General features: G+C 35.7%; 1 protein-coding gene across 1 annotated transcript; it reads right to left on the reverse strand.

Moving 5' to 3' along the window:
* Nucleotides 1-2,091: 2,091 nt before the first annotated feature.
* Nucleotides 2,092-26,137, reverse strand: LOC131034075 (cytochrome P450 CYP736A12-like). Its single transcript, XM_059215771.1, has 6 exons — nucleotides 25,565-26,137; nucleotides 24,330-24,626; nucleotides 24,052-24,246; nucleotides 5,009-5,380; nucleotides 4,241-4,816; nucleotides 2,092-3,209 (listed from the first exon to the last, which is right to left on the reverse strand). Exons 1-6 carry the CDS (start codon nucleotides 25,883-25,885, stop codon nucleotides 2,592-2,594), a joined length of 2,379 nt encoding a protein of 792 aa, XP_059071754.1. The 5' UTR covers nucleotides 25,886-26,137; the 3' UTR covers nucleotides 2,092-2,591.
* Between the last annotated feature and the right edge of the window lie 458 nt (nucleotides 26,138-26,595).

Below are 26,595 nucleotides of genomic sequence, written 5' to 3' on the forward strand. Positions count from 1 at the left end.
GAATAACAAAATTGAAAGCGTAATTAATTGAAGTAACTACTTGAAGTGTAATTTGCATAATAATGACCATCACGAAACTTGCATAATAGTAATTGCATGAAAGATATAATTATTCCATAAATAATTCGCATGCTATGCTCCATTAATAAAAGCAATTAATCTATGAAAAATTTGTATGACGTAAGAAGGTTTAACGAGTCCAAAATAACGATTAAATCTAAACATTTGTATTAATGTAAGTTAATCTCTAAGGACCAATCAAGTGTCCCAACGATTCTTAATTTTAGAAGAATATAGTCTACAATTTTAAAGTTTATTAAGGATAGTTTAATTATGAACTTGCTACACATTAATCCCATTTTTTTTTTAGTCGAAATTCAATATCTTTAAATTTACACTAAGGAAAAAAAATCATTATTTCCTAAATGCCATTATTATCAAACTTAAAAATTTAACTAAATAGTAATTAACTTAGATTATTATTTTTTTTTAAAACCCAAATTAAAAACTTCAAATTTTGAAATAGTAAAAAAAAACTAATTATAAACTAAATGGAAAAAAGCGCTTTATTTATTTTTAAGATAGTAAATAGGGTTGCGGGGTGGGGACCACGGGTCCCATCACCCCTGCGGCCCTGCATGCGCAGGTCCGCAGAGATGAGGGGACCTGCGGGCCCCTCCGTACCCTGCGACGGTTACCATGTAACCGTCCATGCACGTAGTCGCCTTTTTACGTAAAACGCCGTGCGTTACGGGGTTCAAGGAAATTTAAAGTTCGAAATGATTTCTTCCCTCTTTTTTTTTTGGTTATTTATTTATATATATATATATATATGTATATGTATATATATATATATGTATATAAATATATATGTTCTTATAATATTATTATTATATATTTTTTTCTTATACAGGAGTATTGCATTTTTAAATTATTGAAAAATCATTCAGAGAAGGGTAGATAACAGGTCTGATAGAAATAATAATAATAATCACAGATTAAGTTTTCAGGGACAAATACAATGAAGCAGTAACCAGAGAGGTTCCTCTTCTCCCTATTTCTTTCATTTCTTTTGTTCTTCATACAGGGAGATCTATTCGCAGAGAAGGAGATAATTTATTCCTTTTTTTTCTTTCATTTCTTTTGTTTTTTTTTTCACACAGGGAGATCCATTCACAGAGAAAGAGATGGTTTATTTACATACACAGGGAAATCTTTCACAAAAGGGAAATGTTAAACGTATTTTCACAGAGGATTTAGAAACCAGAAGATGAGAAATCTTAGAAAGATTGATTATAGCAAGATCCTTTCGAATACACAGTTCAGACTTTAAATCAATAACCAGAGAAATAATACATTTCAGACTTTAAATCAAATAACCAGAGAAATAATACATTTCAGACTTTAAATCAAATAACCAGAGAAATAATACATTTCAGACTTTAAATCAAATAACCAGAGAAATAATACATTTCAGACTTTAAATCAAATAACCAGAGAAAGATTCAAATCTAAAACTTAATAGATATTCCAATGATTTAATCTGGATGAGTCTAATTCTTATCAAAATTTTGAAATGAATGGATCTAATTTTTATCAAAAATAATCTGAAAACAATAATCTAATTTTCATCAAATGACTCTATTCTACTTCTTCCAAAACTGAAACTAATTTCTTATCAAGAATTTAAAACAAATGAATCTCATTCTCATCAATAATTTAATCTACTTCTTATCAAAATCTGAACTAATTTTTATCAAGAATTTGAAACAATGAGTCAACAATTTAATCTACTTTTTATCAAACATTTTACTCCACTAATTTTTATCAAGAATCTGAAACAATGAATCAAACAATTTAATCTACTTTTTATCAAACATTTTACTCCACTAATTTTTATCAAGAATCTGAAACAATGAATCAAACAATTTAATCTACTTTTTATCAAACATTTTAATCTACTTCTTATCAAAATCTGAAAACTAATTTCTTATCAAAACACAAATGAATTTCATTCTCATAAAATAATTTAATCAAATCTAATCTACAACAAGAATAAGATGCACGAAACTAAGTTTGAAGGAACCTGGGTGCTTGAAAATGGTGTAGAGTCTTCCTTGATCCTCCAAATTGAAGAGAAGTCCTCCCAACAAAATCTTAGCTGAAAATGAAAATTGACTACAAAGGAGAATTTAACTTGCAGAATTTCTTATGGAATAGCCAACACTCATTTTGAAACTTGTACCTCTTTTATAAAAGAAATTTCAAATTCCCACTACCTAATTTTTAATTGAAAAAAAAGAGATTCTCTCCCAATTTGGCCTCCATGCAAATTGATTAGGCTTAGTGGGAGGAGTTACATGCAAGGGTGGTGGAGAAGCCTCTAGAAGCTTCTTATTCCTCCTACAACATGTGCCTTAATTTGGGTGAGGGAAATTAAATAACCAATTAAAAATATATATGTGTTTTCCATGTGTGTGTGTGGTTTATTATTTTTATTCCCTTACAATATTCATTCAATAGTTTATCCAAATATAATAGAGTTTTGTATTTAAATCAAAAAGGTGGTAAAGGAGGGTTGTGACACAACATCATACTTTTTGACGAGGGATGGGAATAGCAAAGAGATTTTGTGTCCTTGGTGTGGACAACCCAAATTGCTCTACCATATCTAAATCATTTGGATTCATTCCATCTGGAAGTCTCCAGTCGAAGAAATGCAATAGATTTGCCAAGGCAAGCTCCACAACAGTAAACCCTAGAAGTTGACCAGGGCATCCTCTCCTACCCGATCCAAAGGGTAGAACCTCAAAATTTTGGCCTTTGACATCAATGGGGTTGCCAGCAAATCTCTCTGGTTTGAACACATCAGCCTTCTCCCATATAGTAGGATCTCTAGCAATGGCCCAAATATTCACTATTACACGACACTTACTAGGAATATCATAAAAAAAAATAGTGCAATCATGCATGCATTCATGTGGAATAAGTAGAGGCACTGGTGGATGGACTCTCAATGATTCCTTCACCACGGCCATCAAGTACTCTAGTTGTGGAAGATCTGACTCCTCTACATATTTATGTTGAGGTCCCAGCACCCTATCTAACTCTTCTTGTATTTTCTTCGCAATTGAAGGGTTCAACAATATTTCAGACATTGCCCACTCCAATGCCACTGTTGAAGTGCCACATCCACCAACCAAAACATCCTGCAAAATACAACTAACATTTAATGAAAATTTCATAAATAATATTCATATTCAAATTACTAACATATAGAGACTACATTCAAAAGAATGGATTAAAATTATAGTAAATGAAGTAATTATGATATTATAATATATTGTTTTTTGTATTTATCTTTAGCACATCTCAATTCATTTCTCTCTATTAAAAAGGTTGAAAAATGGAATAGTTGTTTAACCACTTATAGCTTAAGATTTCTAGATCAACACAATATTTATCTTTCCTATTAAAATTTTGACTTCTTTACTCATTTTAATAAAAGAAAAGATGGAAATAGACAGGTGGAAATCTAATGATCAATATAATTTAAGTAATTTAGTTTGAATTTTCACATAATGGTTGGAAAATTAACTCCCTCACTAAGTCTCAAACTAAACTAAACAATCAATAACCATCCACGACGAATAATCGACTCCCTCACTAAGTCTCAAACTAAGATAAACAATTAATAACCATCCACCATAAATAATCTTAGAACACAAAATATCAAGATGGAGATCTAATGATCAATATAATTTAAATAATTTAGGTTTTATATTCACATAATGTTTTAGAAATTGACTCCCTCACTAAGTCTCCAACTAAACTAAACAATCAATAACCATCCACCATGAATAATCTTAGAGCATAGAAATAGTCAGCCTTAAACCACGCACACAATGCAACATGTTAAGTCTAGAGAATGTTAGTCAACTCTCAGTGTTTAACACTTCTAAGTTTAGAAGTGTATTCTTAGTATGATCACATACATTAAGAACATATGAAACCTAGAAAAAGTTAGTCAATTCTAAATGTTTAACACTTTTAAACCTAAAAATGTAAGATTAATGTATGTGATTTAAACCATTCCCATAAAACATCATAGAAAACAGAAAATTTACAGATTAATCTAACAATTCCAGACATTCTCCTAAAAAAATCTCAAAAAATTCACAAGTTCATTCATATTGTGCAACATCACAAAATGCAAAAATAGTATGCACTATTTACTTACAAAAATGATAGCCTTGACAGTTTCCCTTGTAATTTTCATCTCGTCATCATCATCAAGTCGTGTGAGGGCAAGCGATTCATGGACGAAATCTGCATGAAACTCGTCTCGATCGCCATGCAACTCATGCTCACGTATAACTTTCTCAATGAAGGCGTCAAAAGTCTTATGAGCCTCCTTCTGGTGGCGCACAAGGCCCTGCAAATCCATCCACTGCAACCAAGGAATAAAATCCCCCAGATTAAAAGCACCACCGAGATAAAAAACCTCCTGAATCATGTCCTTGAATCCTCTGTTATCAATCTCCTCTTCCGAAAACTTTCTTCCAAACGCCATACGGCAGTTCATGTTATTAGTAAGCAAGCCCACCAGCCTGCTAACATTAACAGGAGTGGCGGCGGCGGTGGATTTACAGTTCTGAAAGAGTCCGTCAACCATGGCAAACGTCTCGCTTTCTCTGACATGTCTGAATGATTCGATCTGGCGGAGGCTGAGCAGACGGGTGGTGAAGATCTTGCGCAGCTGCCGCCAATATGCGCCGTAGGAGGAGAAGGCCATGCTCTTGGAGCCGTACAGCACCTTCAAAGAAACACAAAGAGTTGAAACATAGAACACAAAGAGTTGAAACACAGATAAGAATTTAATAGATCTTCAGAGATCTTAGATACATGAAAAGACTTCTAGAAATTTATGTTATAAAACTTATATTATTGAAAAAAAACTAAAACAGTGTTATTGAAAAAAAACTAAAACAGTTTTCACTGCAATCACCTCATGCCCAAAGCTCATGGACGGCCGCCCAGCAAAATTCAGGTCATGGGTCTTGAGAATCTTCATGGCCGCCTTTGGGGATGAAGCCACCACTGTGGGGACAGAGCCCAACTGCAAAGCCATGAGTTCCCCATACTCCTGCGAAAGTTTTCGCAGGCTTCGATGGGGAAGGCTTCCAAGCATATGCAGGTTTCCTATCACTGGCAGCCCTGCTGGCCCTGGTGGTAGTTTCAATTTCCTTGGCTTCTTCAATGCCCATGTTCCCCACCATAACAATAACAAAGCTGCTATGCTCACGCTTACTATCAAACTCTCCTCCATATCTCTTTCCAGGTATTCCCAGCTTGCTCTTTTGCTACCCAAGTTCAATATTTATATAGAAAACCAAGTGCCTGCCCTTTAGTTTAGGGTTAAAGAGTTGGAGAGGTTTCGGGTCGGTGAGATCAATATGGGTGGATGATACTAGAGTTTGCCCTAAAGAAGTTGGATGGTCCTAGAGTTTTCCCTAAAGAAGTTGGATGGTTTTGGGGTCAATGAGATTGATGTTTGTGGATGATAGTAGAGCTTGTTCTTGCCCTGAGTTTTGATGTTTGTGGATGATAGTAGAGCTCGAACTCATGGTTAAGAAGATTGACATATTTGTTTATGATAGGTGCTAGTGGTCCTTAGCCGGTAAAGAAGATTGGATCACAAGATTATGACACACTGAATTGAAAAGACATCTCAAAAGGTATTAGATATGGTGTAGATCTAAAAGTGTCATTGGAGCTCCAAGTTGCAGCGTTTCTTTCAACTAAGACACCATCTATATCCATCAATACTTATGGTGAAAGTGAGTCTACTATATTACTGTATGCGGGAAAAGTGGGCTGATAAAACTTAATATGTGAAAATATTGTTAAATACTAGTCCACACACACACACAGGACTTCTTGATGCAAGCTATGGAGTAATAACATATTACTCAGCTTCCCAAGGTGGGTCCCATGGTTCTCTATCTCACAATGTCCCTTAAACCAATGTTTTTGCTCTCGGATCACTGAGCAATATGGTTTAGGGATGGCAAATGCAAGAACGAGAGATGTTTTGATAGTTTTAGTATGAAAGGTATGCTAAGCTATGTATGATCTTAGAAATGCAATAAACTAAATAATAAAATGACAAGATTAGTATAAATACTATCCTAACATGATATATTAGTATATGATTGAGCTAAATGATAAAGAAATTATTCTAAGCATGCATATTTAGACTAATTCCTGATTTCAAAGAGGCTAAAATGATGAGCATAAAAATGATATGGAAGCTTGAATGTATTTGAGCATAAGTGTGATACTACAAATTTGGATTCTCTAAAATTGAGGAATGAGAGCTCTATTTATAGCAAAAATAGGGCAATGGATGGTCAGGATTGAAAGATTCAATCAAGGGTTGAGTTTGAAAGCTGGGGATCCATGTGCACAATTTGCACCAATGAAATGGTGACAAGTGTCAACATAGGGTTGGGTTGAGAGAAGGGGTTGGAGGCATTAAAGGCCTGAGAAGACCTCATGGTTATCTAGAGGGTAAGGGTCAAGTCTAAGTTAGGATTACCCACTGGATTAAGGGTTAATCCAAGGATAAACCTTTGTGCAAATGATTAAGAGATAATCATGGTCAAAGCATTAAAGACTTGATGAGACCCTTTGGTTGGATGAAGGTTGAGTTAAAACAAATGTTTTAACCATGTAAGAGGGTTTGAGTTAACCATTAATGGTTATTGGAGACTTTGAGGGGATTAAGTGGTTGAAAGTTGGAAGCCTTTAATAGCTATCAAAGACTTTGAGGAATTAAGTGGTTGAAGGTTGAAAACCTTTAATGGTTATCCAAGACTTTGAGGGTTTGAGAAGTGACCTCCCTTTGCTTAGGGATGTGACAAAGTTTAGAAGAGGGGTTAGGTTAATTAGAAGTGTTTAGAAGATTCTAGAAGGGACTAGAAAGGGGTTTAGGATTTTGCAAGTGGATGGAGGGATAATAGGATTTAATTAAAATAAAGTAATTTAATTCAATTTGGTTGCCATTTGGAGAAATTAAATAAATTAGATTTATTTAATTTAGGATAACTATTTAATTAAATTTGAATTTAATTAAAAGTAGATAGGGGGGATTTAATTGAATAAAATGATTTATTCATTAAATGGGTATAGTGAATTTTATTTAAATAAATTGAGTAATTTACTTACTAAAATAGAAGAATGTGGATAATTTAATTAAATTGGATTTAATCAAATAGAGAAATGAACATAAAATATTCATTTAGGAATATAGTCATTTTTATACGTCTACATTTTGCCCCTCTTTGAAGTGACGTGTGTGCACATGTTATTTCAAAGAAAATGATGTGTTTTTGTGATTTTCTGATCAAATGCAATTTTTGTGTCGCTCTTTTAATTTGCAAGTTGTGCCCTAGATTTGATTTGATGTGTGATGCCCCAGATTCGATATTTGATAGTGATGCCCCCTCGGGAGATGAAACAATTTTTTTTGAAATTTTTTGATTTGATTTGATGAGTTGCGTACCTTGTTTCAAGTTCAATGTGTGAAGCCTGATTCGTGTTACAAGCTGATATGGGTTGGAAACCTGAGTTGTGTTACAAGCTGATATGGGTGGGAAACTTGAGTTGTTTTACAAGTTTATGTGATTGTGGAGACTTGAGTTGTGTTACAAGTTTTGATATGGGTTTTGATAACTTGAGTTGTTTTACAAGTTGATATGAAATGATAGGATCTTGAACGTGCTGTAGATAAGCAAACTGATATTGGATTTGATGTTGAGATTTGATATGATAATGCCCCCTCGGGAGATCGTTCATGCACACAAAGCATGAATGATCTCTCGAAAGAAGAAGAATGTTGTTTGAAAGGTATAAGAGTAGATAGTGATGGCATGCATGGGTTTGATAAGATTGATTAGATTGAGTGGAATGAGAGCAAGTCTGGTTTCAGGTATGACACCTCCTGTATAAGACATGGATGATCAAGCATTTGGTTTCAGGAATGATAACGCCTATATAAGATATGGATGATTGAGCATTTGGTTTCAAGAATGATATTGCCTGTATAAGACATGGATGATCGAGTGTCTGGTTTCAGGAACGATATATCCTGTATAAGACTGATCAAAATGCCTGGTTTCAGGAACAATATATCCTGTATAAGAGCTAATCAAAACATTTGGTTTCAGGAACGATATATCCTGTATAAGAGCTGATCAAAACATCTGGTTGCGGGAAAGATACATCTTGTATAAGACATGATAGAAGATAGTTTGGAAGAATGATAGAAAATAGTTTAAAAGAATGATAGAAGATAGTTTGGTAGAATGATGAAGATAGTTTGGAAGAATGATAGAGATATGAAAGTGAAGAAAGATTCCATGATGATGTGATAGATATGCATGCGAGGGATGCAATGATGAATGATGAATGATATTTTGAAAATGAGATGTATGATATGATATGCAACTAATTGTAAAATGATATGCAACTAATTGTTTTTGAGCATCCTCATTCTGCATTTGTCATCCCTGTATAACCACATGTTGTTTGCTTTCTGTGTATATATCATCATTGAGCATTGATTTGTTTAGGGTATGTTGAAAATTTATACAAGCACAATGGTATAATTGAACCATAATGACCTGAGAAAAATTTACATGATTTTTGATTTTGCAAGATAGCACAAGCGTCAAGGTATAATTGAACCAGGACGACCTGAGTGCGTATTGCATAAACAGACAAGAGTTAACCTTTGTTCCATACAAATCTGAAATGTCCTCAGCGATATGCCACCTGATTGCTTCGTAGGAAAAATTTGCATGATAAAAGACTTCACTCACAGATAGAAGACAAATAAAACATCACATTCCTTCCTTGCTTCTCTAGTCGTAAGACATCCTTGAGTCACTTAGGAGATATGATAAGAAAAAATTAACAACCATAAGTAAGCATGCATGCTATTTGGAATGTATTCTTGTCAATTAAAACATCTTGCAAATAGATCTTTGTTTAGTTGAAATTAGTTCAAGTCTGTGATGTTTAGCCTTCTCGCATTGTCATTTGGCATTTGTTGGTTGTTTTGATCCTTGTTGTCTTGCTACATTTTTGGTCTGATGTTGAAAACCCTGAAGGCGAGATGCCCCCAGCGAGGCCAGGATTTTGCCCCTTGTTATTGATACTACTTTGATATGGATATGTACACTGATCACCAAGCCATGGTGGGATATTATTTGGATAATTGTTTCAGATAAACCAAGGACAGTGACTACACTAAGTATGTCCAGGATTGATAAGCATTTGTGAATTTCTGGTGATGCCTCAGATGGGTGGATATGATATGTACAATATGATTTGTGAAACATGTATTTCCATCAATTGATAAAGATAAGGCTAACTATAATAAAATCTAGCAGTCATACTGATTGATGTCATTGTTATGATTTGGTCGATGATTGATAAGAATGTCTGGTTTCAAAGTGTGAGTAGCCCGTATAAGACCGATCTGTCTGGTTTCGAGTGTACCTATCCCTGTATAAGACATGTTTGATGTTGATGTTGATTTCGAGTAATGAATTAATTAACAAGACATGTGATAAGTTTGATTGCAGATTTTGAGAGTTTTCCTATTGTTGATCTGATTTGATGGATGGTCCATGTGTTCATGCTTTGATTTTTTTTTATTTTTGTTTTGTTGATTTTTAGTTTTTGGATATTTTGATTTTTTTGAGTTTTTGGATATTTTGATTTTTTTGAGTTTTTGGATATGTTGATTTTTTTGAGTTTTTGGATATTTTGATTTTTTTGAGTTTTTGGATTAGAAGAAAGATGTATTTGGTTGCCCCAATGTATATCAAGACAAGGAATGGATGAATGGATGACTGAACCATTGAGGTGGAAATAGATTTGTTGTCCATAGTTTTGATCAAGATCAAGGATGAAAAAGGGGATATGGATAGAGATAGGATATAGATAGCACTGGATGATGGAAGCAATGAATAGATAGGATAGATAGATATGAATTAGAGTGAAGCAAGATTGTAGAAAGAATTGGATGATAGAAGAAATGAATAGATAGGATAAGGGATATGGATTAGAGTGAAGCAAGATTGTAGAAAGAATTGGATGATAGAAGAAATGAATAGATAGGATAAGGGATATGGATTAGAGTGAAGCAAGATTGTAGAAAGAATTGGATGATAGAAGAAATGAATAGATAGGATAAGGGATATGGATTAGAGGACATGGGAGATATGGTAGGAAGAATAGAGTGGATTAACTTTTCCCCCAAGCATAGAGGTTTCCATTTTCAAAGAGGTGATATGTAAGATTGTCACAATATTTAGCATCATCTGAATAAGTGTTCTCAAGCTTTTCAAAGATAGAGACGCAACCCACACTTAGAACCTCTAGAAATTTCAACTAAACATTTCTAGCAACTAGGAAACAGACTCAAAAGGGAATAAGAATCCCAAACTGGATCAAGGTACTGAGTCTTTGATTACCCATGTGTGTGCAAGTGGATTCATTCTGGCTCATATGATCATTGTAATCTTCAGAATCCAACATGGCTAGCTACATGAGTTACCTTGACTTCAAAAGCATCCTAGATAGAGCCTAGTTGCCAACGAGCGTCCATAGCCCCGACGAGGTTATCGTTGTAATCTCACAAATATTGCTCCATTGCCAGCCAGGTGTCCATAGCCCCGATGGAGTTACTTGCATGTTCCCATAGCCAATCATTTTGATATTGCATTTCATTGCTTTTTGCTTTTCTTGATATTCATTTTCTTGCTCATGCTTTTGATACTTCTTTTTTTCTCTTTATTTTTCTTGCATTGGCTTGTAAGTGATGAAACTTACATGGGTCTGATAATTACAGTGGCGCTGAAGCAAGATTTTAGATTTTTCACTAGCCATGTCTTCAATTTAAGAGATCACAATGATTTAGAGCAATCGATTAAGTGTATGAGATATAGTAATCAAAAGATGTCGGTACCAAGATATGATAAGTGGTCTTTTCTCGATTGAGTGTGTATCCCAACCAAAAGAAAATGTTAAAGAGGACCAACCTCAGATTCTGAAGCATTTCATGAATAGATATCTAGGAAAAGGACTGAACATTAGATTTGAGCATGGGCAAGTATGTGACAAAATGACACAAATTCCTATTTCACAGATGAAGGATTTATGCAAATGATTGAATGAAAGGGATGGAAGGATAGAAAAGAGGTGTTGGATAATAGATAGAATGTTTGAAGATTTGTGCAAGGATAGATAGAAATGTTTTCATGATGAGTGTTGGTACTTGAGAAGTGATGAAGAGATGGAGGAAAATTGAATTTTGGAACAAAAGGACCCAAAATAGATAAAGGAAATGATAGAAGAATAGTTTTGGAAAGATGTTTAGATAGAGGGTTGAAAGAATTTCAAAGATGTGCTCCTCGTTGATCTTTCTTATGGATCATTTGAGGTTTATGGTTTGATTAAAAGCAGACTTTTGACAGTATGCTCTTGTTTTCAAGGGTTCCTTATCAAATTCGCTAGATTTGTTTTGAATATAACGTTTGATGTGATAAAGGAATACCCGATGAGATTTGAAGAGTTGGCGATTGATGTATAAAAACTTGTTTCTCTTGATGAATTTGGCAAAACTAGGTTATTGTTTCTTCAACGTGATGTTGCGATAAAGGTTCTTTCTTCTTAGAATATGAGGATTAGTCATGCATGAGTGATCAATGGTTTCCTTTGATTGGTTTGGATTCAGTTGATTCTTGTTTTGAAAATTTCAAATCTTACTCTATCAAAGTGAAGGCTTTTAGATGCCCCTTCACGACAAAGTGTGTCAAAGGATATGGATTAAAAGTCTCCCGATCTGGAAACTTGATTTGACAATTTAAGTTTTTTAAACAAGTGTTTTGAGATAAAAATCCGTAAGATGGTAAAGGATCCTGTTGATACTGATGATGAGATTTCCGGATTATGATAGGAGAGACATCCTTTATGGTGTGATTCGTTTAGGATTTTGACAATGTTCGTTTTGACACAAATTTAGCTTAAGAAGTGGTTTTAATGATTTGTTTGTCACTCTGTTTTGATGAAAAAAAATGATGTTGATGAAAAATGCTTCTAAAAATATTTTTGAAATTTTCAAAATTTTTCCGGTTTTGCTCTCTATTTTTCTGTTTTTGATCACGCGCTAGAACAGAGTCTACATGCGCTACTAAAATTCTTCAATGTGCTAAAATAACAAGCACACGCGCTAGGCTGCCCCCAGACACGCGCTAAAATTTGTGGACTGTTAAAATTGTTTTACAGTTGGATGCACTATTCTGGGTTTGTTACGTGCTAACTGTTGGATTTTATGCGCTAATTTTTTATCTTCACGCGCTAAGCTGTTGCTTCCATGCATTGGACTGTTATGCTAATGCGCTAAAAAGATTTTACACTGTTTTGCTGTGAGATGAAAACGCTACTGTTTTGAACCAACGCACTAACTAGTGGTTTGGATGCACTAATAGAAGTATTCCACGCGCTAAGAAGTTGCTCTTATGCGCTAAACTGCCCTGATTTTTCCTTTGGTCGATTTTGGTGAATTTTGAAATTTTGTTGCAAATTTTTCAAGTTTTATAGATGATTTTGTGGAGTAATAAATGCAAACACGGCATAAAAAGTACAACCATTTTGCCTAATCTAACAAAAAGTGTATGTTCTACGAGGATGTGTTCAAATCCCCAATGTTTTAACAGGTTTGATACAAATAATACACTTGAGATAGACTCTTTAGTCAAGAGTCATAAATAACATCATAGCCCACTAGTCTCGATACTCCGTCAGCTCAAACAGCCGTGTCACCCCCTAGAGGGCGCCCGTTTTTTTGCCTTTTGCCAGAAATTAACTCAAAGTGAATCGCTTCACAGTTGAGTAGTTATCTTGGGAGATATATGGTGAGTAATCTTGGGGGCGGATTCTTCCCCACCCTTGCACTATGATGTTATAAATGTCTAGTTACTGACTCGGTTCAAAGTTTCTATTTCTATGGTTCGTAATCAGGCTTCCGGTTCGGTCGTGAGTGATAAACTCCTTCAGGAGGCTTCCCAACCTTTAGAACAAAGGCTTTACGTATCTCAAGGATATTGGGGGAAGGCTAATCACTGCGCGCAACCGTTGAAAAGGACTTTCGTCACTTTCCACATTTGATTATAGTGGGTTGGAATTCTTGGCATCAAAGTCATTCCCCACTTAGGTCATTCCCTTCACACCGGCCATAAACGGCTTTAAGAGTTGATTGCAACTCCTTGGGAAGGCAGACCTGCTAAAGGTTTTATTGCTTGAAGTAAAGAAAGCTATAAGAGTGGTCTGGATTTTTGATCACCTAGTTAAGGGGAGAGCATATTCCTTCCACTTTCGAGACAAAGCAATCAAGTTGGTTTATTTTATCCTTTCAATTCAATGATTTGCTAAAATCTATGTGGAGATGTTGCTCCACGAAAATATGGTGTTTATTTTATCCGTGCAAAGCAATGATTTTCTAATCTATGAAAATGAATTTGGTCAACAAAGTAAATTCGACGGTTTGGTGGTCAACAAAAAAAATTGCTTTTAAAAGAAAAATGGCCCGCTCCACCTACAAGAAAATTGTTAGAGCCCTGCAAAATTGCGATCCACAAGTTAGAAAATCTGGATTTTGGTGGACTTCTACAAGTCTAAATTCAATTGCTGTTACAATTGAATTTTTTTTTTTTTGTCTGTGATGCGCTACAGAATAGACTGTACGCGCTACAATATATTTTTGATGCGCTAAAACAATATCTATATGCGCTGTACTGTGTTCCGGATGCACTACTCTATTTTCTACCCACATTGAGACCTGCAGGAAAATTACTGATTTGATGCGCTAAAAGGTGGTTTTTATGCGCTGGCTGATGAACTTAATGCGCTAAATAGTGGGCCCGATGCGCTATGCTGTTTATTGGATGCGCTGCTCTGGTTTTCTTCCATGCTGAGACCTACAGGAAAATATTAAAGGGAGCCATGCGATGAGGAAAGGTCCTTACACGGTATAATGTAGACTCCACGCACTAAACAATAAGCGGAATGCGCTAAACTGTTAGCCGGATGTGCTAGGGAATGTTTCCCATGCACTGATTCTTGTTTCCCGCGGACCTGCCAAAGTGATTAGTTTCAAAAACCGATTTGATATTTGGGGTCGAGCCCCATGGTGGGCACCAGAAATGTATGCGGGAAAAGTGGGCTAATAAAACTTAATATGTAAAAATATTGTTAAATACTAGTCCACACACACACACAGGACTTCTTGATGCAAGCTATGGAGTAATAACATATTACTCAGCTTCCCAAGGTGGGTCCCATGGTTCTCTATCTCATAATGTGCCTTAAACCAATGTTTTTGCTCTTGGATCACTTAGCAAAATGGTTTAGGGATGGCAAATGCAAGAACGAGGGATGTTTTGATAGTTTTAGTATGAAAGGTATGCTAAGCTATGTATGATCTTAGAAATGCAATAAACTAAATGATAAGATGACAAGATTAGTATAAATACTATCCTAACATGATATATTAGTCTATGATTGAGCTAAATGATAAAGAAATTATTCTAAGCATGCATATTTAGACTAATTCCTGATTTCAAAGAGGCTAAAATGATGAGCATAAAAATGATATGGAAGCTTGAATGTATTTGAGCATAAGTGTGATACTACAAATTTGGATTCTCTAAAATGGAGGAATGAGAGCTCTATTTATAGCAAAAATAGGGCAATGGATGGTCAGGATTGAAATATTCAATCAAGGGTTGAGTTTGAAAGCTGGGGATCCATGTGCACAATTTGCACCAATGAAATGGTGACAAGTGTCAACATAGAGTTGGGTTGAGAGAAGGGGTTGGAGGCATTAAAGGCCTGAGAAGACCTCATGGTTATCTAGAGGGTAAGGGTCAAGTCTAAGTTAGGATTACCCACTGGATTAAGGGTTAATCCAAGGATAAACCTTTGTGCAAATGATTAAGAGATAATCATGGTCAAAGCATTAAAGTCCTGATGAGACCCTTGGGTTGGATGAAGGTTGAGTTAAAACAAATGTTTTAACCATGTAAGAGGGTTTGAGTTAACCATTAATGGTTATTGGAGACTTTGGGGGATTAAGTGGTTGAAAGTTGGAAGCCTTTAATGGCTATCAAAGACTTTGAGGAATTAAGTGGTTGAAGGTTGAAAACCTTTAATGGTTATCCAAGACTTTGAGGGTTTGAGAAGTGACCTCCCTTTGCTTAGGGATGTGACAAAGTTTAGAAGAGGGGTTAGGTTAATTAGAAGTGTTTAGAAGATTCTAGAAGGGATTAGAAAGGGGTTTAAGATTTTGCAAGTGGATGGAGGCATAATAGGATTTAATTAAAATAAAGTAATTTAATTCAATTTGGTTGCTATTTGGAGAAATTAAATAAATTAGATTTATTTAATTTAGGATAACTATTTAATTAAATTTGAATTTAATTAAAAGTAGATAGGGGGGATTTAATTGAAACACATAACAAAATAGCAATGAACACATAACATAGTGATTACCGTGGGGAAACCCTTCTGGGAGAAAAACCCCACCCTCCAAAACTCACACAATGTATTATCAAATCAAGTTGATTACAATACACTTGCAATGCAAGTTCTTAGAAGAGCACATCACCACAACTCGAACTCAGAGAGACTCCTTCTAGCATCCAGTCTTGCAAAAAACTCAATTATCAAACTCCTCCCCAAGCCCTCCTTTTATAGTGATTTTACAACCTGGAAACCACTTGTGGTTTTACAAAACCATGGGCTTAACCATCATGCCACATGGTGCCCATTTTTGACATTTACATTTCCAAAATGGAAAAACAACCAGGTTAAAATAGTAATCCCGTCCATAATTTTGTCCCCTAGCTTAGACCCTCTTAAAAGTCACAAAATGAGTCATTAAGGCTCTAAAAATGGCCCACCTATATTCTACTATGGACAAGACTCATTTTTAACAACTCACTAACCATTTTTCAATGCATAAACATGTGGAAAACTACCTCAAACAAATTCTAGAATTTTCCAGAAAAAGACTGCAAGGTTGAGACACATGTTTCTCAACATTCTCCCACTTGTCGAACACCTTGCAAGAGTCAGGGGATCCAAAATATCATGGACTTAATTGCTAGGGGCCAAGAGGCCCATAGACTCTAAACACCATCTGAATTTCTTTGTGCTCATGGGCTTAGTTAATGCATCAACAACATTCACCAAAGTTTCTACCTTTTCCAGCTTCACTTTGCCATCCTCAATCATATCTCTCACAAAATGATATTGTACATCAATGTGCTTGGTCCTGGCATGAAAAGTAGGGTTCTTCGCTAGGCAGATTGCACTCTGACTATCACTGTAAATTGTCACTGCACCCTGTTTGAACTCTATATCTGAACACAATCTCTTTAGCCAGATGGCTTCCTTACAGGCATGAGTAGCTGCCATATATTCTGGCTCAGAAGTGGACAAAGCGACCACAACCTGTCGCTTGCTCATCCAACTGATTGCACCACCGAATAATGTAAACACATATGCATTGGTGGATCTTCTTCTATCAACATCATCGGCCCAGTCTGAATCCACATAGCCTCGAATATCTAAGGAATGCTCATTTCCTGTTCCATGAAAACATATCGAGTACTCTGAAGTACCCCTCAAGTATCTGAAAACTCTTTTTACTACATCCCAATGTGCTCTTCCTAGATTAGACATATAACGAGAAAAAACTCCCACTGCTTGGGCAATGTCTAGTCTTGTACAGACCATAGCATACATCAAACTTCCAACAGCACTCTGATATGGTACTCGACTCATCTCTTCCATCTCCAATGGGGATGTAGGAAACTGTGAACTAGAAAGTTTTGTTCCCATTGTAATAGGAACACTCAATGGTCTTGAATCCTGCATATTGAATCTTTTCAAAATAGTACCAACATACTTGCTCTGGCCTAGCCAAAGCTTTCTGTTTTGTCTATCTCTTACAATCTCCATTCCTAGAATGTGCCTAGCTACACCAAGATCTTTCATTTCAAACTTTATCGAGAGCTGAGATTTTAACTCTGTAATCAAACCTTTTCCTTTGCCAATAAACAACATGTCATCGACATACAGGGCAATGACCAAGAAATGATCACCATCAGATTTAAAATATATACAGTGATCGGATTTAGATTGCACAAATCCCAAACTCAACACATATGTATCAAACTTCTCGTACCACATCCTAGGACTCTGTTTGAAACCATACAAGGATTTCTTCAACTTACAGACCAAATGAATTTTACCTTTCATCACATAGTGCTCTGGCTGTGTCATGTAAATTTCTTCCTCCAAATCTCCACGAAGGAAAGCTATTTTCACATCCATTTGCTCGATCTTTAGATCATAGGCTGCTACAATAGAAAGTAAAAATCTAATGGATGTCATTTTGGCTACTGGAGAAAAAATCTCACCATAATCTACTCCCTCAACCTGAGAGTAACCTTTTGCAACCAAACGTGCTTTAAACTTCTCAATGCTTCCATCTGAACCCATCTTCTTCTTGAACACCCATTTACAACCAACAAGCTTTCATCCTTCAAGCAATGGTACAAGGTCCCATGTTTTATTCCTCTTAAGAGCTGCCATTTCTTCATCCATGGCTATTTTCTAGGACTCTGAATCATTCATACCAAGAGCCTCTTCTACAGATCTTGGTTCATCAATGTTAGCATTCAATGCAAATATGCATCTCCAATCATCAGGAGAATACCCATACCTTTCAGGTGGTTTCCTTTGTCTAGTAGACCTTTGAGCAAGATTTGGTTCAGGTACAGCTTTAGGTACCTCTTCTTCCTCTGATGATTCAGAACTCATAGAGCTCTCCTTGACTTCTTGTCTTTCTAAAGGCCTTGATTCAACTTTCTCCGGTGTAGTAGGTAGTTGAATCACATCTTTCTTTTGTTCTGTTTGTTTTTGGCTACACTGTAATAGAAGAAGGCTTAGTTTCTCTAAAAATAACACTTCTTGAATAAAATACCTTTTGTTCAACAGGATTCCAAAGCTTGTATCCTTTTACACCATAACTGTATCTGATGAAAATACATTTAACAGCTTTGTTGTCCAATTTTGTCCGCTTCTCCTTTGGCACATGAGCATATGCTTCGCAATCGAACACTCTCAGATGTCTAAGTGAAGGCTTGTGGCCCGACCATGCTTCCATTGGCGTCTTATCAACAAGAGCTGATGTAGGAGACTTGTTTATCAGGTAGCAGGCAGTGGCTACAGCTTCAGCCCAGAACTTTTGTTCTAGTCCAGCTCCACTCAGCATACTCCTAGCCTTCTCCATCAAGGTCCTATTCATTCTTTCTGCAACTCCATTCTGTTGTGGAGAATACGGAGTTGTCTTCTCTCTTTTAATACCACAATCTTTACAAAATGTGTCAAAATCATTGGAGCAAAATTCACCACCACTATCAGTTCTCAAAAATTTTATTTTCTTTCCAGTCTGCAACTCAACCATTGCTTTAAATTCTTTGAAACGACTGAAAACTTCAGTTTTACTCTTAAGAAAATAAACCCATGTTCTTCTACTGAAATCATCAATGAAAGAAACATAATAAATTGATCTACCAATAGAAGGAACATCAACTGGACCAAATACATCTGAATGGATTAGATCCAAAATACATGAAGACTTATGAGAACTCGAGTAAAACTGAATGCGGTTTTGTTTACCATAGATACAATGCTCACAAAAATCAAATTCAAGATTGCAATCATTCAACCCATCAACAAGGTTCTTATTTTTCAAGGTCTATAGACCCTTCTCACCTATGTGGCCAAGTCTCTGGTGCCATAACATGGTCTTCTTTGTAGGCAACTTTGATTCGGTAGACAGAGCACCCTTGGGTACCCAAAAACCACGACCATCTATTGAAAGAGACACCCTCTCCTTTTCCAACATAGTCTTTATCATAGTCTTATCAGAAGTGCTATTGCACTCAACTGTGCATGCATCAAGCTGGTACAATGTACCCATTCTTCTTCCTCTTGCTATTACCATAGCACCTCTCACCATTTTCACACCTGCTTCAGAAAACTGTACATGCATACCCGCATCTATTAGTTTGCTAACAAATAACAAATTCCTTGCTAGTCCCGGGATATGCAAGACACCATCAAATCTTCTAATTCTACCATCAGAAAATTTCACACGAATACTTCCATGACCAACAATATCAAGTACTGAGTTATCACCCAAATACACCTTACCACCATCAAAATTTTCATACTTACTAAACCAGTTTCTATTAGGAGTCATGTGGAAAGATGCACATGAGTCTATCAACCATGCATTGTCACCTGCACGAGTGGCCAAGGCTGTGATGAAAGCATCTCCATCTTCCTTCGCGGACTCAGAATCAAAATCTTGCTTCTTCTTCTTTTTCTTCTTTTCTTCTTTACAGTCCTTTCGGAAATGTCTGGGCTTTCCACAATTCTAGCAAATTACCTTGGACTTACCAGGAGATTTTGATCTCCCCTTATTCTTGGACTTAGAACGACCATGCTGCTTTTCATTCTTGCCTCTTTCTTTTGGTCTTCCTCGAACACTCAGAGCCTCTTTGGCATTCAGAGAGACCTTTCTTCTCATCTCTTCAGAAAGTAGAGAACCAACAACATCCTCCATCTTCAAGATGACTGCAGTGCTCCCTATGGCCATCACAAGGTTGTCCCATGAGTCTGGCAACGAACATAGCAAGATTTGGCATCTTTCTTCTTCATCCATTGGCACCCCAACAGAGGTCAACTGAGTTACTAGCATATTAAATCTTTCCAGATGCTCAGAGATTCGTCCACCTTCTTCCATTCTCAAAGAATACAATTTCTTCCTTAAGAAGATCTTGTTCACAAGTGATTTTGCTTGGTAGATCTCACTTAGCTTCTTCCAAAGCTTCTTTGCAGTAGATTCTTCATGGACATTTATCAGAATAGAGTCTGCAAGACACAATCTAATGAGACCTTTAGCTTTTCTATCAGTCACATCATATTGTGCGGCTAAAGTCAGATCTGCGGGCCTATGCTTATTCTCATCAATCGCATCCCATAGATTTCGATCAATCAACAGATCTTCCATCTTCAGCTTCCACATCTCAAAGTTTGTGCCAGAAAACTTCTCTACATCAATCCTCCCTGATATACTTGCCATCTTTACGATCCTGCGATACAAAAATGAAATACTCTACACAAGCTCCCACTCAAACCTTGATTAGCTCAAAAAACCCTGTACCCAAAAAATAGAACCAAAACTGGCCAGACTCTGATACCACTTGTAAGGAAGCAAAGGTGTGTGAAAACGCTTCCTACGCTAATCTTGAGAGGACGGTTATGCAACTTTCAACTTAAATATTACTAAGATATCAAGAAATGCACAATAAAGCATAAACAAAATAGCAATGAACACATAACATAGTGATTACCGTGGGGAAACCCTTCTGGAAGAAAAACCCCACCCTCCAAAACTCACACAATGTATTATCAAATCAAGCTGATTACAATACACTTGCAATGCAAGTTCTTACAGGAGCGGATCACCACAACTAGAACTCAGAGAGACTCCTTCTAGCATCCAGTCTTGCAAAAAACTCAATTATCAAACTCCTCCCCAAGCCCTCCTTTTATAGTGATTTTACAACCTGGAAACCACTTGTGGTTTTACAAAACCATGGGCTTAACCATCATGCCACATGGTGCCCATTTTTGACATTTACATTTCCAAAATGGAAAAACAACCAGGTTAAAATAGTAATCCCGTCCATAATTTTGTCCCCTAGCTTAGACCCTCTTAAAAGTCACAAAATGAGTCATTAAGGCTCTAAAAATGGCCCACCTATATTCTACTATGGACAAGACTCGTTTTTAACAACTCACTAACCATTTTCCAATGCATAAACATGTGGAAAACTACCTCAAACAAATTCTGGAATTTTCAAAAAAAGACTGCAAGGTTTAGACACATGTTTCTCAACAAATATGAACAGTCTAACCACTTCATTTAAAGGAATGGAGTTAATGGAAAAAACCAAGTTCTAGATTGGAGGATTTACTTAAAAAATAGTTGGAAATTTCATGGGCTCTTTGGGTGGCCTGTCTATTTTATGATTGTATGGGCGTGGTGTTCTTTTATTGAGATTCTTGGTGTTATAGATTATTTGATCATGTGGATATTCTTATGAAATTTTTTGGATTCAGTTGTGTGTATTTTTATTCCATCGACGTTTCGAATCACACTCCGTGATTCATCATCAGGATGAAAAGAATTCCAAAGATAGGAAAGATATTATTAAAATTTCATTCATTTCAAAATGATAATAAAAAAAATGAATGAAAAGATTTCAATAACGTCTATGAGACCAAACAGTTTAGGAAACTGAGAGCTCCGGAAACAACAATATTTCAGATTTCCCTTTTTTATGAATTTTGGCTGAAAAAGTCATAGTTTTTTGAAGCTTTGCTTCCTCAAACAACTTGCTCAGAAATGATTTGGCTCATCTCAAGACTTGCCACTTACTATTCAAGACCTATAAATTATTAATAATGATTAGTACACACTTATAATGCTGTATCATTTTTTTAATAAAGTACTTATAAATTCAACTATAGTCTGGTCATTTTTAGTGTGTAATTTTTTGTTTCTACTTTTCGTTTGGTTCAGGTTTTTGGTTGTTTTAGTTAGTCTTAATGTTGGGTTTTCTCACAAAACCCTTCATTTGCCTTTTGATTGTTATGTAGGGTTCACGCCCTCTCCTACTTTATCTAATAGAACTATAGAACTCCCTTAAACACATTTTATATAAATTACAATCAACATAACCATTACACTTTCAATATAAATATTCAACCAAACTAATTAAGAATCACTTACCCCACTTAAAAACACAAACACAATGTTGATGAAACTCCAAAAACATACCTTCTTTTGCTGAAATTTTTCTTTTAAAGCATACTCTTGATACTTGAAATAGTTGATTTCGAGGATCAGATTTACAACCCATCTGTAAAGACAATGACTTGGAGATTTACTATTCTAATATATGTTTGTAACTTTTAATAATTTTTTTTTTATAGAAATGCCAAATAGAAAAATAAAATATATAGATTTTATGAAAAGTATTTAAATAAATTAAATATTACAATTACATGAATAAAAAGAGTTCAATAATTTTAAATAGATTTAAGTTCATTTTTCAATAAACATTAGAATTAAAAATAAATATATAATTGTTTTTAATATTTTATACATATCTTATCTTATTTGTGTAAATTTTTTTATTTTTAATCTTTTTAAGATCAAGTAGTTGAGGGTATCTATAGGGGGCCCCACCCAAGAAACTAACCAATAAAAATATACATATCTACTCACACTCATAATAGATAGTGAAATATCTAAACTACAAAGATGAAGAACACATCAAATACATATACATAATGGAATCTCTAATAACATCGCTAATAATTCCAAACTTAGAATAATGCCTACAATAAAGATCACATATTAAGGAATTTATTATTATAAGTATGTTCTTAATAAGAGATGCAATATCATACTTTTTAACTTAGAATAATGTGTACAGATAAAGATCGCATATTAAGGAATTTATTATATATGTATATCCTTAATAAGAGATGCAACATCATACTTTTTGACAAGGGATGGGAATAGCAAAGAGAATTTGTGTCCTTGGTGTGGACAACCCAAATTGCTCTACCATATCTAAATCATTTGGATTCATTCCATCTGGAAGTCTCCAGTTGAAGCAATGCAATAGATTTGCCAAGGCAAGCTCCACAACAGTAAACCCTAGAAGTTGACCAAGGCATCCTCTCCTACCCAATCCAAAGGGTAGAACCTCAAAATTTTGGCCTTTGACATCAATGGGTTGCCAACAAATATCTCTGGTTTGAACACATCAGCCTTCTCCCATATAGTAGGATCTCTAGCAATGGCCCAAATATTCACTATTACACGACACTTACTAGGAATATCATAACCAAAAATAGTGGAATCATCCATGCATGCATAATATATTGTTTTCCGTGTTTATCTTTAGCACATCTCCATTCTTTTCTCTCTATTAAAAAGGTTGAAAAATGGAATAGTTGTTTAACCACTTCTAGCTTAAGATTTCTAGATCAACACAATATTTATCTTTCCTATTAAAATTTTGACTTCTTTACTCATTTTAATAAAAGAAAAGATGGAAATAGACAGTACAGGTGGAAATCTAATGATTAATATAATTTAAGTAATTGAGTCTAATTAACTCCCTCACTAAGTCTCAAACTAAACTAAACAATCAATAACCGTCCACGACGAATAATCGACTCCCTCACTAAGTCTCAAACTAAGCTAAACAATCAATAACCATCCACCATAAATAATCTTAGAACCCAAAATATCAAGATGGAGATCTAATGATCAATATAATTTAAATAATTTAGGTTTTATATTCACATAATGTTTTAGAAATTGACTCCCTCACTAAGTCTCCAACTAAACTATACAATCAATAACCATCCACCATGAATAATCTTAGAGCATAGAAACAGTCAGCCTTAAACCACGCACACAATGCAACATGTTAAGTCTAGAGAATGTTAGTCAACTCTCAGTGTTTAACACTTCTAAGTTTAGAAGTGTATTCTTAGTGTGATCACATACATTAAGAACATATGAAACCTAGAAAACGTTAGTCAATTCTAAATTGTTTAACACTTTTAAACCTAAAAATGTAAGATTAGTGTGTGTGATTTAAACCATTCCCATAAAACATCATAGAAAAAAAGAAATTTACAGATTAATCTAACAATTCCAGACATTCTCGGAAAAAATCTCAAAAAATTCTGAAGTTCATTCATTATGTGTGACATCACAAAAAGCAAAAATAGTATGCACTATTTACTTACAAAAATGATAGCCTTGACAGTTTCCCTTGTAATTTTCATCTCGTCGTCATCATGAAGTCGTGTGAGGGCAAGCAATTCATGGACGAAAACTGCATGAAACTCGTCTCGATCGCCATGCAACTCATGCTCACGTATAACTTTCTCAATGAAGGCGTCAAAAGTCTTATGAGCCTCCTCCTGGCGGCGCACAAGGCCCTGCAAATCCATCCACTGCAACCAAGGAATAAAATCCCCCACATTAAAAGCACCACCGAGATAAAAAACCTCCTGAATCATGTCCTTGAATCCTCTGTTATCAATCTCCTCTTACGAAAACTTTCTTCCAAACGCCATACGGCAGTTGATGTTATTAGTAAGCAAGCCCACCAGCCTGCTATCATTAACAGGAGTGGCGGCGCGGTGGATTTACAGTTCTGAAAGAGTCCGTCAACCATGGCAAACGTCTCGATTTCTCTGACATGTCTGAATGATTCGATCCGGCGGAGGCTGAGCAGACGGGTGGTGAAGATCTTGCGCAGCTGCCGCCAATATGCGCCGTAGGAGGAGAAGGCCACGCTCTTGGAGCCGTACACCACCTTCAAAGAAACACAAAGAGTTGAAACATAGAACACAGAGTTGAAATACAGATAAGTTTTGTATCGATTCACAAGAATTTTTTGAATCAATACGATCCTTGATCAATTGTACACAAGTTTCTGAATTTGATTGTGTGTAAGATTTTTATCAATCTCGATGTTAGACTCTTTATATCTCACCGACCCAATGCGTACATTCCCTTATCCCGAAGATAGATGCGTACTGGTCGGCTCTCTCTCTCGAATTCATGCTCATCAACGTTTCAGATCACACTCCGTGATCCATCATTATGAGAGTTCAAGGAGATGCAAGATGGATCAAGAGTTTGATTGGAAAGATTGATTATTAGAAATCTTGCACACAATCAAATCGAGAAGCTTGTATATAATACTAATAGCATATAAAATTGAATAGCATTGAGCAAAGATCAATTAAGATTACCATTAATTGATGGTAATGAATTACAATTACTTTACTATATAGAAATCTTATTTTACATCAAAAAGACTTCTAAAAATTTAGGTTGAAAAACTTATATTATTAAAAAAAAACTAAAATAGTTTTTGAACTCAATCATTATAATTACTTCCCATTTTTTCTTTGGTCAATATCGGAATGGTTAATGGGGATGGACTGTAAATTCGTTGGCAATATGCCTATGCTGGTTCCTAGCTTGGCCCAAAACCAACTTGATCATAGATTGAGATTGATGTCAATCTGTTGATATTGATAAAAAAGATAATTGGTTTTTGAATCCCGTATACCTCATATAGAAAGAAAATGAACAGATACTTTATGTCCCAAACTCATGGGCTGCGTACCCAACAAAATTTAGATAATAGATCTTCAGAGATCTTAGCAACATCAAAAGACTTCTAGAAATTTATGTTAGAAAACTTTATTGAAAAAAAATTAAAACAGTTTTCACTGCAATCACCTTATGCCCAAAGCTCATGGACGGCCGCCCGGCAAAATTCAGGTCATGGGTCTTGAGAATCTGCCTGGCCGCCTCCGGGGATGAAGCCACCACTGTGGGCACAGAGCCCAGCTGCAAAGCCATGAGTTCCCCATACTCCTGTGAAAGTTTTCGCAGACTTCGATGGGGAAGGCTTCCAAGCATATGCAGGTTTCCTATCACTGGCAGCCCTGCTGGCCCTGGTGGTAGCTTCAACTTCCTTGGCTTCTTCAATGCCCATGTTCCCCACCATAGCAATAACAACGCTGCTATGCTCACGCTTACTATCAAACTCTCCTCCATATCTCTTTCCAGGTATTCCCAGCTTGCTCTTTTGCTACCCAAGTTCAGTATTTATTGAGAAAACCAAGTGCCTGCCCTTTAGTTTAGGGTTAAAGAGTTGGAGAGGTTTGGGGTCAGTGAGATCAATATGGGTGGATGATACTAGAGTTTGCCCTAAAGAAGTTGGATGGTCCTAGAGTTTTCCCTAAAGAAGTTGGATGGTTTTGGGGTCAATGAGATTGATGTTTGTGGATGATAGTAGAGCTTGTTCTTGCCCTGAGTTTTGATGTTTGTGGATGATAGTAGAGCTTGTTCTTGCCCTGAGTTTTGATGTTTGTGGATGATAGTAGAGCTTGTTCTTGCCCTGAGTTTTGATGTTTGTGGATGATAGTAGAGCTCGAACTCAGGGTAAAGAAGATTGACATATTTGTTTATGATAGGTGCTAGTGGTCCTTAGCCGGTAAAGAAGATTGGATCACAAGATTATGACACTGAATTGAAAAGACGTCTCAAAAGGTATTAGATATGGCGTAGATCTAAAAGTGTCATTGGAGCTCCAAGTTGCAGCGTTTCTTTTTCTAGTAGCTTTGCATCAATTAATACTTGTATTGATTGTTTTTATTACTGTAAGAAAAGGCGTGGGGAACATTCCATCTGTGGTAAAAGATTATGGTGAATGTGAATAATGGTGAGATGTAGCTCATGGACCTGAATTTTTAAACTATGATATT

Source organism: Cryptomeria japonica, chromosome 2 (genome assembly GCF_030272615.1).
Source record: "Cryptomeria japonica chromosome 2, Sugi_1.0, whole genome shotgun sequence".
Taxonomy (NCBI): domain Eukaryota; kingdom Viridiplantae; phylum Streptophyta; class Pinopsida; order Cupressales; family Cupressaceae; genus Cryptomeria; species Cryptomeria japonica.